The sequence below is a fragment of the Solanum pennellii genome, chromosome 1 (genome assembly GCF_001406875.1).
Source record: "Solanum pennellii chromosome 1, SPENNV200".
Classification (NCBI taxonomy): Eukaryota; Viridiplantae; Streptophyta; class Magnoliopsida; order Solanales; family Solanaceae; genus Solanum; species Solanum pennellii.
Genome location: NC_028637.1, coordinates 892,178 through 910,719, shown reverse-complemented (window position 1 = coordinate 910,719; position 18,542 = coordinate 892,178). Strand labels below are relative to the sequence as shown.

The 18,542-nt window shown below is 28.0% G+C and overlaps 3 protein-coding genes across 3 annotated transcripts; 2 read left to right on the top strand and 1 right to left on the bottom strand.

Annotated features, from left to right (window-relative positions):
• Positions 1-2,406: 2,406 nt before the first annotated feature.
• Positions 2,407-4,279, top strand: LOC107031837. Its single transcript, XM_015233326.2, has 4 exons — positions 2,407-2,570; positions 2,681-2,766; positions 2,975-3,066; positions 3,904-4,279. The coding sequence occupies exons 1-4, from the start codon at positions 2,481-2,483 to the stop codon at positions 4,158-4,160; spliced, it is 525 nt and encodes a 174-aa protein (XP_015088812.1). The 5' UTR covers positions 2,407-2,480; the 3' UTR covers positions 4,161-4,279.
• A 5,694-nt stretch (positions 4,280-9,973) lies between these two features.
• Positions 9,974-11,236, top strand: LOC107029601. The gene has a single exon (XM_015231037.2). It carries the CDS (start codon positions 10,173-10,175, stop codon positions 11,097-11,099), a length of 927 nt encoding a protein of 308 aa, XP_015086523.1. The 5' UTR covers positions 9,974-10,172; the 3' UTR covers positions 11,100-11,236.
• Positions 11,237-15,648: 4,412 nt separating this feature from the next.
• On the bottom strand, positions 15,649-16,298 carry LOC107029671 (dirigent protein 19). Its single transcript, XM_015231108.1, has one exon. The coding sequence runs from the start codon at positions 16,296-16,298 to the stop codon at positions 15,720-15,722; it is 579 nt and encodes a 192-aa protein (XP_015086594.1). The 3' UTR covers positions 15,649-15,719.
• Between the last annotated feature and the right edge of the window lie 2,244 nt (positions 16,299-18,542).

Genomic DNA, 18,542 nt, shown 5'->3' with positions numbered 1-18,542 from the left:
AGAAAAAATTTCTTCATTTGAGTTTATGTCAAAAAAGAGTTTAAATCAAATATCAAATTTTTCTAGTTTTCTTCAATCAGTGACACCAATTGCTCCCTTGAAACCTCTTTCAGAGGTAATTCATTAATTTTTTAAAGATCTTTTTTTTTTTTGGTTGAGCCTCATTTTGATAATTTCATTGCATCAAAAATAATTATTGATTGAATCTAATTTCGTTTATATAAATTTGTTTCGATGAGTTTACTTTAAAAATACTGAAATGAAGTTTGAATTCGTCCCTTTTCACTTATGGTATGTACAACGATATCATAATTTTTTTACATATATATATGACTTTTTATTTTTCGCGATAAATTTGATATAAAATCAAATTTTATACTATGTGTGTGAAAGACTAAGTGAGTGAACAAGCAAGCAAGCAAGCGAGTGAGTGAACAATGTGTGTGTGAGAGAAGGAGAAAGAGAAAGAGTGTTTTTTTTATGTGTGTTTGTGTGAGTGAGCGCATGTAAGAGAGAGAGAGAAAAAGTGTGTATGCGCGCGCGAGAGAATGAGTGAGAAAGTGTGTCTGTATGTTAGAGAGAGAAAGAGAGAGTCTGTATGTGTGTGTGAGAGAGAGAGAGAGTGTGTGAGCGAGTGAATGTGTGTGTGTGACAGAGAGAGCGTGTGTGTGAAAGATAGAGAAAGTGAATAATGTGTATACGTGTGTGAGAGAGAGAGAGTTCTTTTCGCACCAGAAGGGACTGATATGCCTCTGTCTAACCAGATACGTCTTAGTTCTTTCTTTCATTTGCTTTTTTTTTTTTTAATTATTTTCATTTATACATTGTATCATTTACTATGTATATCTAATATTTTTGTAAATTTAGAAGGAAACAATTGAAAATTTCAAACTTGGAGAATTGTGGGATAGCTTTGAAGAATGGAGTGCATATGGTGTTGGTGTTCCATTAACTTTGAATAATCACAATGTTACTCAATACTATGCTCCCTATTTATCTGCTATACAGATTTATACTGTCAAATCTCCAACAACACTTAGGTATATATCTAAATTTTATCAACATTTTATTTGTTTATTTCATAATTTTTTTTTTTTTATGTTTGAGATTTTATCGTAATATTTTTATCGTGATTTACTAATCTTAATTCTAGTCTGAATTTAACCCTAAATTTTTAGCAAGTACCTTTTTTTGAGAATTTATCGTAATATTTTTATAGCGATTAAACAACTAATATCATTAGATTTTACCCTAGATTTCATCTGTTACTTTCACAATTTTTTTGAGAATTTATCATAATATTCTCAGGGCGATTGAGTAATCCAAATTCTTATATGGATTCAACCCTAGATTCTGTCTGCTACTTTTATAAAGTATTTTTTTTTTTTGAAAATTTATCGAGATTTCTTATATTACTTTGATTAAGTGCTTTTTTTTTGAGAATTTATCGTAATATTCTTAGGGCGATTGAGTAATCCAAATTCTTATATGGATTAAACCCTAGATTCCGTCTGCTACTTTTATAAAGTATTTTTTTAAAAAATTTATCGAGATTTCTTATATTACTTTGATTAATTGCTTTTTTTTTGAGAATTTATCATAATATTCTTAGGATGATTGAGTAATCCAAATTCTTATATGGACTAAACCCTAGATTCCGTCTGCTACTTTTATAAAGTATTTTTTTTTGAAAATTTATCGAGATTTCTTATATTACTTTGATTAATTGCTTTTTTTTTTTTTGAGAATTTATTATAATATTCTTAGGACGATTGAGTAATCCAAATTCTTATACGGATTCAACCCTAGATTCCGTCTGCTACTTTTATAAAGTATTTTTTTTTGTTGAAAATTTATCGAGATTCCTTATATTACTCTGATTAATTGCTTTTTTTTTTTTTTGAGAATTTATCCTAATATTCTTAGGACGATTGAGTAATCCAAATTCTTATATGGATTAAACCCTAGATTCGGTCTGCTACTCTTATAAAGTATTTTTTTTGTTGAAAATTTATCGAGATTTCTTATATTACTCTGATTAAGTCTTTTTTTGAGAATTTATCCTAATATTGTTAGGGCGATTGAGTAATCCAAATTCTTATACGGATTCAACCCTAGATTCCGTCTGCTACCTTTATAACGTATTTTTTTGTTGAAAATTTATCGAGATTTCTTATACTACTCTGATTAAGTATTTTTTTTTTTAGAATTTATCGTAATATTCTTATGACGATTTTTATAAGTTTAGTTTTTGTCTGGATTTTAACCTAGATTCTATTTCCTACTTGCATAAAGTACTTTCTTGTGAATTAATCGTAATATTCTTATGGTGATTTAATAATCTCAATTCTTATATGAATTTACCTTAGATTTCTTATCCACAAAATATTTTTTTCAGTTCCTGCAAAATCATATCAAAAAACAATAATTCAGAAACTTCAAGTGATAATAATAATTTATCAAATTTCAATACTGAGCCAATGGAATATTCAAAAAATCAACTTGGCTATCTCTATCTTGAATATTCTGATGTTTGTGCTTATACTTGGAGACACCCCTTAATAGATAAGGTATGTATATAATTCTAATTTTTAGTTTTATAATTTTTCAAAATTCAAATTATATTTCATTAATTAATTTATTTTTTTAATTTTTATTCTAATTACTTTTGATGTTTTAGGTAGCTCAAATATACTCCCAAAACCCTGGAATTGTCAAACTAAACAGTGTTGACTTGTCTCCAGCAAGTTGGATGGCTATTACTTGGTATATTTTTCTAATTTTAAAAAATATTTTATACTATTTTTAAAATTTTGATAATAAATTAATCACTTAGAAATAAAAGAGTTATTTATTTTCATGACAAAAAATTATTATGTATGTTAATTAAAAATGATGTTTAATAAAAAATCTCTCTCATTTTTTAAATTATTTTAACAAAATTTGATTTAATTTTTCTTATTATAATTTTTAGGTCTCCAATTGGCTATATACCATTGCTTGGGTTGAGAAAAAGGGTGCCAACATATTTCATTACCTATCATACCTTATCATCACTATTTCAAGGTATGTCTTTAACTTTTGCTATTTTTTTTATATCAAAAAAAAATTAACCATGACAATATTGAAATTGGTCAAAATATTTTTATAGAAATTCTTTTTTTATAATATCATAATTAAGTATAAGACAAGATCTATTTTATACAAAAATATCACTTGTTTTATAAAGAGAAAATTACCTCACACATCTATTCAACATACTAATAAAGAGGCTCTTCTTTTCCCCTATAATTATGTATAAATTATTAAAGATATGATAATTAATCATAAATGAAAAATATAAGATTCTTTCTTTTATTTACTACTAATAAAATTTTAATTACATGTATTAAAAAGAGTTTTTGTTTTCTCTGTAATTATGTATAAATTATTTTAGATATGATAATTAATCATAAATGAAAAATATATGATTCTTTTTTTTATTTACTACTAATAAAATTTTAATGATAAAAGAGTTTTTTCTCTTTATAATTATGTATAAATTATTTTAGATATGATAATTAATCATAAATGAAAAATATATGATTCTTTCTTTTATTTACTACTAATAAAATTTTAATTATAAAAGAGTTTTTTTCTCTATAATTATGTATAAATTATTTTAGATATGATAATTAATCATAAATGAAAAATATATGATTCTTTCTTTTATTTACTACTAATAAATTTTTCATTACATGTATTAAAAGATTAATTAATCATAAATGAGATATATGATTGTTGGTTGTGCACTTGTGCTCATTAATCATAAAAATATTGCATTTTTCTCTAAAAATATAAATAAATTGTTAGGCTTAATATTTCAAAATAATTATTTTTAATTTTTTTTTATTATTATTTCAGAGAACACAAATGATGAAACAAAAGAAGGTGCTTCAATGCTTAAGAAGAAAAATAGTGGAATTCCTCTTCCACCTTTTGGTATTGCATCTTATAAGATGCAAAATGATGTTTACATGGACAAAGCTCAAGCTATTACTAAATATGATGATCTTCATGGTGCTGCAAATTGTTGGCTAAATCAACTTAATTATTACCATCATGATTTTAGTGTTTTCACCTCAAATGCAAAAAATCTAAACTATATTTACTTATTTTAAACTTATGTTTAAAAAAAAAATAAGACTTATGTTGTTGTTTCTAATTAGGGTTTGTAATAGCTAAACTATAAGACTTATGTTGTTGTTTTTAATTTGGGTATGTAATAACTTAAAACTTATGTACTAGTGGTTGTTATGTTTTGAACTTTGTTAAATGAAAAAAAAAAATAGTAAGTTGTATTATATGGGAGTTTTTAAATATTGCTTACAAAAATATTAGATTTTTTTAGATTATAGTTATATGTGAAATTTTATAATTATTTTTTTGAATAGATAAAAAAAATGGAGTAGCTAAACAGTAAAATTCTTCGCTAATTCTATTCAGAATCGAATTAGCGATGAATTTCTGTTAGTTATGAGCGAAATAGTGGTAAAGTTCATTATAGTGTTGAGATTGATTAACTTTTAATTATTTCATGATTAGGAAAATGATATGTCATTAGTAACTTGTATCATATGGGAGTTTTTAAATATTGCTTACAAAAATATTAGATTTTTTTAGATTATAGTTATATGTGAAATTTTATAATTATTTTTTTGAATAGATAAAAAAAATGGAGTAGCTAAACAGTAAAATTCTTCGCTAATTCTATTCAGAATCGAATTAGCGATGAATTTCTGTTAGTTATGAGCGAAATAGTGGTAAAGTTCATTATAGTGTTGAGATTGATTAACTTTTAATTATTTCATGATTAGGAAAATGATATGTCATTAGTAACTTGTATCATATGGGAGTTTTTAAATATTGCTTACAAAAATATTAGATTTTTTAGATTATAGTTATATGTGAAATTTTATAATTATATTTTTGAATAACTAAGAAAAATGGAGTAGCTAAACAGTAAAATTCTTTGCTAATTTTATTTAGAATCGAATTAGCGATGAATTCCTGTTAGTTATGAGCGAAATAGTGATAAAGTTCATTATAGTGTTGAGATTGATTAACTTTTAATTATTTCATGATTAGGAAAATGATATGTCATTAGAAAAAAAATGAGATTACATAATATCTAAAATAATTTATTTGTGCTTTAACTATCCATAGTTATTATATTATATTATAATTATAATAATATATAAACATGAGTGTTATTATTATTACTGTTGTTGTTGTTGTTGTCATTATTGTTATTATTATCTTATTTAAAACATTTTTGTTTAGATATACAATTTTGTCACAAGAATTATATTTATCAAGTGATGGTTACTTGTTATATATTAATTTGAATAAAAAGGAAAAAATAACAAAGGGAAGACTTAGTGAGGAAAAAAAATATGAGAAGAAAAAGTGAAAATATTTTCTTCTTCAATTTAATTAATTTTTAGAAATAGATTAAATCAAATGACAAAATTTAAGAGGTCTTTTTAATTAGTGACACCAATTGTTTCTTCAAAAGCTCTACCAATAATATAATTTCATTTTAGAAATAACTATTTTTATTTTGAGTTCTCATATCAATCATCTTATTCCTAAAAAAAAATGGGATCTCAATTCTAATCAATATAAGTTTGATACAAAGATTTACCCATCATCATAGATTAGAAATCATTTATAAAAGATTAATATTATCAGTGTACAAAACATAAACTCTTGTTAATATAAGATTAAAAGTCTAACTAAGCCTGTCAAATCTAATACAATCTTATTTTTAGAAAAAATAACAAGAATTAACAATAAGTTCTTATATATCGCGATACATTTATATAATTTATCCAAAAACACAATATTAAAAAAATAACAAAAAATCAAAAATATTTTTTTGATAAATCAATGTCTTATTAACATTTCTATAAATGTGTTGCACATGACCTCAAGACGAAACTTGAAATTATTTTCTTTAATTTTAATATGATAGTTATAAGTACCTGAAAAATAAAATTATATGGTCATTGATTAAATTGTATTGATAGTATAAGAAAATGAATTTATACTTTTAAATCCCACATAAAAATGGAAAAATTGAGTTGGATGTTTTTTACTTCGAAAGTATCTTGACGTATGCCCGAAATCTCAGTGACACACTTATACTATACTAAGGTCCAATTACCTCCCTCCCCCCGAACTTATTTTATTAATAATTTTCTACCCCTTTTCGGCCTACGTGACACTATCTTGTGGGTTCAGTATTGGTTGACTTTTTCTTTCAAGCTAGTGCCACGTAGGCCGAAAAGGGGTAGAGAAGAAAATAGGACCTTTAGTATCGTATAAGTGCGTCTTTAGGATTTCGGGCATAGTTTGAGGTGGTACTTGTGCATTTTTCCTATATATAAATAAATAAAGAAAATATTTTTAATTAGTGCAAATTGATTAATAAATTATTACTTTACAATTACTACTATAAAGTTTGATGATTAAACATCCAGATTATTTAAAACTAAACAATAGTTTAGTTAACGTAAATTAAGATTAAAGGAAATAAGAAAGAGATTGCTTTGTTGATAAATTTTTTTTTTTTAAAAAAATTTGCATTGCATACAAAGAAAAAAAAAACAATATGTTAATACCATGTAGTATCTTTTTTTTTTTAAAAAAATAATAATAATGCAAATAGAACTTAAAAGGATATGGAAAATATTCAAGCAAGTATATCAATTTATCAGTGTACAAAACTTAAATTGGAAAATTTAGTTTTTTTTTTTTGTGGTGACATGTAACAAAAAAAAAGATTATATTTACTTATTTTAAACTTATGTTAAAAAATAAGACTTATGTTGTTGCTTTTAATTTGGGTATATGTAATAACTAAAAACTATGTACTAGTGGTTATGTTTTTGAACTTTGTTAAATGAAAAAATCAGTAAGTTATATCATATGGTAGTTATTTTAACATTTTTTACAAAAATTGTAGATTTGTAGATCATACTAATGTGAAATTTTATAAATATTCTTTTGACCAACTAAAAAAAATTGAATTTAGTGATTGATAAATAACAAAATTTATCGCTTAGTCTATTTTGAATTGATTTAGTGATGAATTAATTCTGCTAATTATGATTCGTAGCTAATTTGAAAGTGTTAATTTTTCTCATCATGATTTTAATGTTTTCACCTCAAATGCCCAAAAAAAAAAATTAGACTATTTTAAACTTGTTTTAAAAAATAACTCATGTTGTTGCTTCTAATTAATTTGGGTTTGTATAACTTAACACTTTTGAACTTGTTTAAATGATAAAACTAGTAATTTATATCATATGTGAGTAATTTCAACATAGCTTACAAAAAAATTGGATTTTTTAAGATTATATTTGTATATGAAATTTTATAAAATAATTCTTTTGAATAACTAAAAAAAATAGAATTTAGTGATGGATAAACGACAAAAATTATCGCTAATTCTATGTTGAATTGATTTAACGATGAATTTTTGTTAGTTATGAGTGAAATAGCAATAAAGTTCATAGCTATTCCATAGTGTTGAGTTTAATTAATTTTAATTATTTTATGATTAGGAATTTGATATGATCGTTAGAAAAAAATGATATTACATTATCTAAAATAATTTATTTGTGCTTAAACTATCCCTAGTTATTATATTATAATTAAATTATATAAAATCGCGAGTATTATTATTGTTATTTTTTTTTATATTTAGATATGCAATTTCCTTATCAGAATTATATTTATCAAGTGATAGTTACTTATTATATATTGATTTAAATAAAAAGGAAAAAATAACAAAGAGAAGACTAATGAGAAAAAAATATGAGAAGAAAAAAAAAACATTTTCTTCTTCAATTAAATTCTTTTTAAAAAAGAAATTAAATCAAATATCAAAATTTAAGAGTTCTTTATAATGAGTGACACCAATTGTTTCATCAAAAGCTCTACCAATAATATAATTCATTTTAGAAATAATACTTTTATTTGAATTCTCATTTCAATAATCTTATTCCTAAAATAAATAAAAATAAAATGGAATCTCAACCCTAATAAATATATATAAGTTCGATACAAAGATAGATAAAAGAATTATTTAAAAAAGATTACTTTGACATGTTCTAATCGTCAGCTTCCGTTTTTATCTAACACTTGATCTATGCAGACATGTCAGTCAGATTTGTTGGACCTGTTCATTTGACATGTTCCAATCGTCAGCTTTCTTCTTCATCAACACCTGATGTAGACATGCACGTCAGTCAGCTTCGTTGGACCTGCTCCTTTGACATGTTTCAATCGTCAGTTTCCTCCTTCTTCTTCAACACAAAAACATAAATTCTTGTTAATATAAATCGGAATTCCAACTAAGCCGGTCAAATATAATAAAATCTTATTATTTTTAATCAACTACAAGTGCTTATGTATCGCACACTTATATAATTTATCGAACACAATTTTGAAAAAAATAACAACAAACTTAAAGTTTATACTCTTTAGTTTTAATATGATATACTTTTAAATCCCATATAAAAAAAGAAAAAAATTGAGTTGAATGTTTTTTACTCCAGAAGTGTCTTCACATACTTCTCAATATTATAATAGTCTGTTTGATCAAACAAATAATTAATCAAAACATTAATATTAAGAACCATGTGAAAATCTTCTGAAGTAGATAAAATCCAACTCAGAACAAATAAGAAGAATGTAAATAATGAATTTGAATGAAGAAATATAGTTGTATTTATAGGTATATTTGGTAGAGATTATTGAAAAGAATATTAATTGTTTAGTTGAAGGGATTTATTACAAAATTGAAGTTTTTAATGATAATTAATTACAATTAACTAATAGTATTTAGAAAGATTATAATTTGGTCATTTTAATTTATTGTGAATTTTGAGTTTTAAGAGTTATTAATGTGAGTCAAGGTTTTTTAAATGTTTTGTTTTCTTAAAGACTAATTCAGCTTAAAACAAAAATTAGACATATATTTTCTTGGTTTCTCACTTATTTTTCAAAAATTCACATTGACACATTATTATATATGGATTCGTGTTGCGTAGAGCCTCAGAGTCAAACATTTTCTATCAAGATTCTTTTTCATATCTAAGGTTCAAATTCGAAATTTCTAGGCTCTGGTAAAACGATAGAATTATATATATGTATAAATGAATAAATAAAATAATTTTTATATTATTAGTACAAATTAATTAATTAATTATTACTTTACAATTACTACTATGAAGTTTGATGGTTAATCATCCAGATTAATTAAAACTAAACAATGGTTTAGTTAACGTAAATTAAGATTAAAGGAAATAAGAAAGAGATTGCTTGGTTGATCATCTTTTTTTAAAAAAATAAATGTTGCATTGCAAACAAAGAAAATAAAAATCAATATATTAGTACCACTTAGTATTTTTATTTTTATTTGGTAAAAAGAACAAAAATACAAATAGAACTTAAAAGGTAGTGGTAAATATTACTTTATATCAATTTATCACTTTACAAAACTTAAACTTGAAAATTTAAAAATGAAACTTATTTGGTTACACTATGATTATAATTAAATAAAAATAACACTACACACACATTTNGTAATTAAATCATGTTTACGTCGATAAATATTGATATTATTCACGAAAATTCTGTATACGTCTATGATCACTTATATTGTTTTTTAAGTTCCTTTTCATGATATCACACTTCTCTTTAATAGGGAAACTAACTTTATGAACAAACTTTATTGTCATAACTTGCCTAAAATGTTAAGGTTTCTTCAATAAAACAATAAAATTGTGACAACTTAGAAGTCCAGATAAGTAAACATAACATCTAGGTTGTTAATTTTTTTTAAAGAAGAAATAAAATAAAATCTCCAACTATATATATATAGTAGAAATAAATGATTTTCTAGCACAAAGATGGAGGATATTTATACTACATAAACTAACCCTTCATTTTCCATCTCTATTCAATCTCACAATAAGGGTTTTTGTAGTGTAGAATAACATTGTCGATTGTTATTTCATTCATCAAGACAGTCTTACCGCTTCTGAACTCTGTAGCAAAGTGTTTCATCCGCTACCTTTAGTTCAGATCGAATTAGAATGAAACAGATTAATTAAAGAAAGATGGCAAAGTTGGTGGGGCATGTAGGGACAGGTCTTGGTTTCTTTCTAATAGGTATTTGGCACTTGTTTAACCATATTAAACTACATGTTTTGCACCCAAATGGCTACACATCTTTACTTTGGTTTCCAACTCCAAAAATAAGACATTTTGAACTTTTCTTGATTATGTGTTTTACCTTAATTTTCTTATTAATGGAAATTTTTGGTAATCATAATCTACTAAATTTAGATGGAACAATCCCTTCTAACCATCTTCATTATCTTGAACATTCATGTATATCTTTATCTTTATTTATTTATTCATTTTTCTCCATGTTAATTGACAAATTTGCCCCTACAATCCATTCCCAAAATGGACTTACAAATTTTCTTGCATCAATTGCTTTTGGTCAAGAATTACTTTTATTTCATCTTCACTCAAGTGACCATATGGGGGTTGAAGGACAATACCATTGGCTTTTACAAATAGTAATTTGTGTGTGTTTAATCACTACCCTTTTGGGAATTCCATTTCCAAATAATTTCTTGAATAATTTTGTGAGATCTTATAGTATTATGTTTCAAGGACTTTGGCTTATGGTTATTGGTGTTATGCTTTGGACACCAAAATTTATACCAAAAGATTGTTTTATTAACTTGGAAGAAGGGTATCAAGTTGTTAGATGTCATGGACATAAATCACTTGAAAGAGCAAAATCATTAGTGAATATTGAATTTAGTTGGTATATTATTGGAACCACATTTTTAGTGGTTTCTATTTATTTGATTTGTTTCAAGATTTTCACAAAAAATATTAATGTTGAGTATCAATCCTTAAAAAATAATTTTGAGGATAATGAAGAAGTGGATTTTGTGGATGTTGAAGATCAAAAGAGAAGTGAATTGAAGAAGAAGTTTGTTGAAATGGGAAAAGTGTTTGCTACATAATTGACAAGATTATTATTATTATTATATATATATATAATATAGGCAAGAAATGAAGAGTTTATTGTTATAGCAAGGGATTGGAATGTACAAAAAAAAAGGTGGGGGTGATTGATTGAATATTTGTTTTTAGTTATGGGTAGAAGATAGTTTTAGGGGTCAATCGAAAATAGTTTTTCTATTTTTACGAGATAGAAATATGATCTATGCGTAATCTATCCTCTCAGATTTCACCTTGACATAGTACATATGGTATGCTACATTGTCATTGTTGTTGTTACTTAAAATTATGTATATATGTATCTTACACAAAGATTTTTTTATTATATATAAATGTATTATTTATTTATTTATTTATTTATTTTTGTAGTAGGTCTTGTGGTCTAGTTAATATGAAATTATTTGACCAAATACAAAGTGATAACTAATTAAAAAAAAAATAATTATGTAACATCTACAATCAATTATTGATATTGACAAATAGATAAAAACGAATAAATAATCAATTTTACTCACTATTTTTAGTATGGATATTAAAAAAATCTATAGAGTAATATAAATACTCATAATTTTTAAATGAATAATTAAAATTAAAAAGTTGGAGGGGGGGGGGGGTCCTTCAAAATATAGTGCTATCTTTAATCATTATAACTCAAGTGCATTATAACTCACCTACTCTACACATTATGAAAATTTCACTCCACTAATATATCATATATTTTTGTATGTTAAAAAAAAATAAAAAATAGTGCCATTGACACTAAAGTTTCTCCAAATATAATGATTTCTTAAACAAACCTTTTAAAACTTCCAACTTGGTGTCCTTTTGGAGTCTAATAAATTTAATTTGCGATACGTAAAATTCTGATAAAATTTTTCTTACTTTTGTGTATACAGTAAATTAAGTAGCTTTATATTTTTGAACGATTTTATTTTTAGAAATATATTTATAATAATATATTCTTTTATTCAGATTCAATTTAAGACTCGAAACTTCATTAAGTTAATAATGTACGTTGTTAGGAAGTGCATTTCGTTTGCATTATATCTACGTGTTATAATAAGCATATTTTCACTATACATTGTAAAATTTTTTGACTAAGCAGTGCCATGAAGGGACACCACTTACTCATAAATCATCAGATGTTGTTGTAGATATTGAAATTTTGTGGGATTCTACGAAATGTGTTCAATTCGAGTTGGGACTCTACAAATTGTGTTCAACTCAGATAAGGATTCTTGGAGGATACTCAACCCTAAACCCTAGTTTATGCCTATATAAAGGATACTAAATTCTCTTAAAAGGCATTTAAAAAATTCCATAAAAAGATCAAGATCTCGAATAATTCGCAAATTGATGGATTATTTATATAGAAAGGTCGAATCTAAATCAACCTAGTTCGAGAAATACGCCACTAACGGCTCTCGGATCATGGATAAATCATAGAAGAGTAGAATCAAGGGATGAATTATAACGACTATTTTGATCGTTTTAAGTACTAGAGCTTTTTATTTCATAAATAATTTTTTGATAGACTTTAAATGGGTATTTTGGACTATTTATAACTACCACTATGAAATTAGTGAGGTAGTTTTACTAATTTATTTAGTTAGTGATTAAGAAAATAATATTAAAATAAATAGTGGGTCACTTTTACTACTTTTTATAATTAGGTATATGATAATTAGGATGATAACTAATCTGCAGAAAAGATAGAATATAAGAAAAGTGTTGGGAATTAAACACACAACACACACAAATAATCTAGAGAAAAGAGAAACGGAACACAAACGGGACACACAAGAATTTAACGTGGTTCGGTTTCCCTACTCCACGACTGTAACAGGAGGATTTTATTTCACTTGTGCTACTCTGAATTACAAATACAAGGATCATATTTATAGGAAAACCAAATGGTTAACCTAGGGTTTCAGTAATGGGTCGGGCCGGCTCACAAGCCTCCACAAAGCCCAACAATCTCCCACTTGGAGGCTTGAAGAATTTCAACTGTCATCCACTTAGAACACTTGTATGTCTAGTAATCTTTTTCAACTCTCTCCTGCTACAGCGGCCTTCTCATCAGTCAACTGAAAGGCCCGTTGAAGCTCCCCGAAGCTTCAACACATCAGTCACGGCTGAAACTGCCCTTGACTCGTCCTCGGTCCCTACCGGCTCCCACTTGAGACACGAACTGCCGGATCCTAGAACTCCCTGAGAACAAACACTCTCCATACTCAGCAAGAAATTTTCTGGAGACGTATCAACAGCTGGAATACTGGTTCTCTTGACCCACTGTCTTCTAGGAGCCTTGGCTGAAGCACGGCCGGTGCTCCCACTGCCACGAACGCCTCTGACTGGTCTTCCTGAACCTTTCCTTGCTCGTTCATCCTGAATCTGACCTGTGGCTCTGGGTTTCTTTCTTGCAAAGACAACCTTCTTCTGCCCACGAGATTCTGTGAACCGGACTTTGTTTTTCTTCTGAACTGGGACGGTCACTCCCTCAGACGGTAATCCGACAATATACAACGATCCTCTTTTTGTTCCACGAGCCATGACAAGATTGCCCCTCACGACCTTCCACTGCCCATTTCCGAACTTCACATGATGTCCCTGTTCATCCAACTGCCTAACAGAAATCAAACTTTTCGTCAAGCTTGGAACAACTCTGACATCCTTCAAGGTCCAGAAACCGACTGGCGTCTTCAGCACCATGTCACCCATGCCCGTAACATCAAGAGCTCTATCGTCTGCAAGCCTTACCTTTCCAAAGTCTCCAATAACCAGATTCTGCAATGCTTCACTGCTGTGGGTAGCGTGAAAAGAAGCACCAGAATCCATGACCCAGGAATCCACATTGCTCTCCGCGCAACAGATAAACAAATCCTCGTTGACGCTGTCTTCTGCAATGTTGACTTGTTTGTCTTTCTGGCATTGATTCCTGAAATGCCCCACCTCCTTGCAGTTCCAACATGTTACACCTGAGCCATCCCGAGCCTTTGACTGACTCCTTCTTCGGTTCCTGCTCCCACTACCTCTGTTATTTCCTCTGCCTCTGACGACGTTTAGCATATCACCTGATGATTCTCCAGAACTCCTTCTTCTGACATCCTCGCCAAGAACGAGATCACGAATCTTCTCAAAGGTGAATCCATTAGGTCCCACTGAACTGGCAACTGCTGTAACCGTTCCGGACCAACTGTCAGGCAATGATGATAACAGTAGTAAAGCTTGAACTTCATCATCGAACTTAATGCCAACTGACAAAAGTCTGGCTAAGATCGAATTCAATGAGTTGATGTGCTCGGTAACTGAACTGCCTTCCTTCATCTTTGTGTTCACCAACTCTCTAATCAGAAAAATTTTGTTTGCTGCAGATGGCTTCTCGTACATGTTAGACAAGGCTTCCAAGATGCCTTTCGCTGTCTTCTCCTTAAGAATGTTGAACGCAACATTCTTGGTCAACGAGAGTCGGATAACTGACATAGCTTTCCGATCCAAAACTGCCCACTCTGCATCAGACAATTTTCCTTGCTTGTCACCCAACACTACGTCCAAATCTTTCTGAACCAGCAAATCTTCAATCTGCATCTTCCACCAACTGAAATCTGTACCATCGAACTTCTCAATTCGGAACTTCCCATCTTCTGCCATCTCAAAGGACTTCGGCAATTCCCTTAACGGCGTCTACAGACAGCGGGCGGCGATTTGGACGATGCTCACGATCTGGACGCTCGCGGCTGGATCTGAGGCTCCTCGACGCGGCGGCCAACGGAACGGCGCGACGGACAGCACACGGACGACGGCTGTTCGCACCCTGCGCGGTTCTCCTAGCCGGCTGCTGCTTGAGGTTACCCACACGGTAACGGCGGCTACTCCTCCCTGCACACAGTTCTTCACACAAGAACCCTAGGTGACAATTTCTCACAGTTTGTGTTACAATGTTGTTGAAACCTCGCTCTGATACCAATTGTTGGGAATTAAACACACAACACACACAAATAATCTAGAGAAAAGAGAAACGGAACACAAACGGGACACACAAGAATTTAACGTGGTTCGGTTTCCCTACTCCACGACTGTAACAGGAGGATTTTATTTCACTTGTGCTACTCTGAATTACAAATACAAGGATCATATTTATAGGAAAACCAAATGGTTAACCTAGGGTTTCAGTAATGGGTCGGGCCGGCTCACAAGCCTCCACAAAGCCCAACAAAAAGAAGTGAAAAATGTTAGGTGTATTGAAGAAGTCCTTGATGTGGTGACTTTCAGATTTTGGGGATAATAAGTGTTCAACTTTAGAAGCTTATTTAATTGGTTACTTAATAAGTTTTGAGCTTCCGCATTTTATTGGTATTCACAGATACATTATTGATATATGTTGGGGGTTTAGATTCCTTGGTTCGCCCACTTAGGAGGTTAAGTGTGATGCCGCTCACAGCCTATTTTGGGTCATGACATCAACAAAATTGTACCCGCTATCTTAATCAATAAAATTATGTTTCTTTATATTTTATTTGTATGATTTATTTATTTTCCATATGTTTAAAGTTTGTTGCAAACAGTCTCTTTACTAAAATCACACAAAATTTACATAAGATAATAGAACAATTAGTTGAATATTAATAGTGTAACACATAAAAATCATATTGAACAATAGCATCCTTAGTTGTCACATTCAATGAGATTGTCCTAGCTTGAACATACCCTCTAGCAAATCGGAAAAGCCCACTACCGCCGATCACCGGCATCTCGCGGACTGTCTCGACTATCGAATTTCGACCAAGCACCGCCAACGAGCTACCGTTATATTTCCCTTCAATAAAATTAAAATTCATGATCATTAATAAACTCAATTCACTTAATGCAGACGAACCATAAAATCCTTGTGCCCGTCCAATAATCTTGGAACTCAATTTTGGTCCTAGGGTTAGGGCATTATCTATCATGTTGACCATGCCAAAACCTGTTTTTGCGGTATTTTTTTGTGGTGGTACGATCATAATTGATGTTGGTTTCGTGCCACTAAGGATATCATGAAAATAGAATTTGAAATGGCTAAGTTTTTCCCTTTTTAGACTCATAAACTCTTTATTTGTAGATATTTCGAACGAATTTTCATCTTTTTTTCCGATAATCGGAAAAACTACTAGAGATAGGAGAATGAAGATTGTACTAAAGAAGTGTAGGAGTTTAGCCATTGAAGTGGAACTTTTTGATGATATGTGAAGTGTTGGAACAATCTATTTATAGATGGTCAAGTTACAATGTTCAATTATTTTAATATGAAAAAAAGTTAAAAGTAATGTTATAGTGGTTAAAGGGTATTACCAATTACAATAATTATGAAAAGGAAAATAGGTTTATGATTTTACTGTATATTATAATGTGTGAAGTAAATAGTAAATTTTTGAAATAAGGTTGTAAATTATATTACAAATGATAACCATAGTTGATTGTCTGATTTGATTAATTTATAATAGTATAATTTGTAAATATTTTTTCTCAATTAATTTTTACTATAAATAAATACAATATGATAAAATTGTATAATTCGATGGTAATATGAATTGAGTCCAAATAAGTTTTTACTCGTAAGACTGTCTAACCAAACATATAAATAAACTTTTACATAAATAACTTATTTTTAAAAGATAAGATAGACCGGTAATATGATTATATATAATTATACACATATTATATATAGATTATATGTACATTAAATATTCACTAAGTACATTTATTTATTTATTATAATTATAATTACATCATGTGAATTGTATATATATTTGTTTGTTTATTATAATGATATATATGTAAAAGGTTTCTTGCACCAAACTTTACGTTTCAAATGTCATTAAGTGTCTCACAACTTGTCTACTATTTGATGATGGACACTTAATGGCATTTTTAGGTGTGTAAAAATCGATTTAACAGATAAATAAAATTGATAAAAACGTTATTGATTTATTGATATAGGGTTATTAGATTAATAAAATTTTAAATAATTTTGTGAATTTTTTTATTGGGTTATTGGTTTTATGATTTTTGTTGATGATGAAACTAATAACCCGATGAGATTATATTAAAATTACTGTTTTACTCCTTATTATATAACTATGACTATAATATTTTACCAATCATATTTTTTGTAAATTTTAGTATTACTTTCCTTATTATATATCTATGACTTTAATGTTTTACCAATCATATTTTTGTAAATTTTAGTATTACTTTTGATTGTAGGGAATACTAACTCTCCATTGTGATACCTTCTCTCTTTTCGACATAAATTAGTATTACCTTCTCTTTTCTCAATTTTAGATTTGATTGTAACAAACAAAAATAGTTGTTTCCTCAATTCATTGCGTGAGTCTTAAGAAGGAATTAGAATAATTATATGTCTTAAATAAAGTGATCAACGTCTTAGAAATTCTTATTGGACATCTATTCCACTATTATTTCTATTTTTACGAACATGATGTATATATGATCATATGAGCATTTTCTTATCGGTTAAACTGAAGAGCGGTCTATTAAAAATTAAAAACTGATAATAAATATCTTATTGATTTAGATATTAGATTAGCATATTTAAAAATCAAATATCGATAAATCAAATCACTAATACATAAAATTGATCTAACGTGTCCGATATAGATCTCTAGAAAGATTTTTGATGGCCTACACAAGTGAACTCATTATTCTTCTCATCAAATCCATAATAGAATACCACTACAAAAAATGACAAGATAAAAATGAATTGGATTAGGACTAATTTGAAGAAAACTAAAATAAGTGTCCAAGTTTTTGGGCTAAGTTTAGTAAATGAGCCACAATAAAAGATAAAATTCACCAAGCTACTTTTAAATGACTATAATTCACAAATAAGCACTTTTTAGTCCTTGTAATTAAAAATTTATCAATGTCTCAAAATTTCAAATTATGTCTTGGAGTTTTATATATAATATTTAAAATTTCATGACAATGATTATTCTTTGGAAATACTATTAAAAGTATTTAAAACGCTGTAATTTTACCTTTCTAAAATTGTATTCTCTGTTAGAAGTGTAATTAAATTTAACTCATTGGACTAAAATGGATAGAATTTAAAGAAATATCTCCAAAAAAGGCCATAGGTGCAAATAATCCAAGCAATTTCAATTTGATAAAGTTAAGGTTAATATTAACAAGTTATTTAAAGAAAATAAAATTACACATTATTAAAAACAAAAGCTTAAACTACATTATATGGCAAATCACAATTAACTTTTTAACCACTATTAACTTTAGCAACAATATACATGTATATATATATAGTTATATAGGTGAGAATCTTAAGAAACTTAGAGACACAAAGTTGGCTATCTGTTAAAGTATTTATTAGGTCATGTTAGGGTAAAATTCTAGAGAATTGTTGATGCTTCAATAATATACTACATAGT

Excerpts from the sequence above, each read along its gene's own strand:
- LOC107029601 (XM_015231037.2), top strand. The coding sequence starts at position 10,173 with ATGGCAAAGTTGGTGGGGCATGTAGGGACAGGTCTTGGTTTCTTTCTA.
- LOC107031837 (XM_015233326.2), top strand. The coding sequence starts at position 2,481 with ATGGAATATTCAAAAAATCAACTTGGCTATCTCTATCTTGAATATTCT. Across the intron at positions 2,571-2,680 it reads GACACCCCTTAATAGATAAG|GTAGCTCAAATATACTCCCA; the intron begins GTATGTATATAA and ends TTGATGTTTTAG. Across the intron at positions 3,067-3,903 it reads CTTATCATCACTATTTCAAG|AGAACACAAATGATGAAACA; the intron begins GTATGTCTTTAA and ends TTATTATTTCAG.
- LOC107029671 (XM_015231108.1), bottom strand. The coding sequence starts at position 16,298 with ATGGCTAAACTCCTACACTTCTTTAGTACAATCTTCATTCTCCTATCT.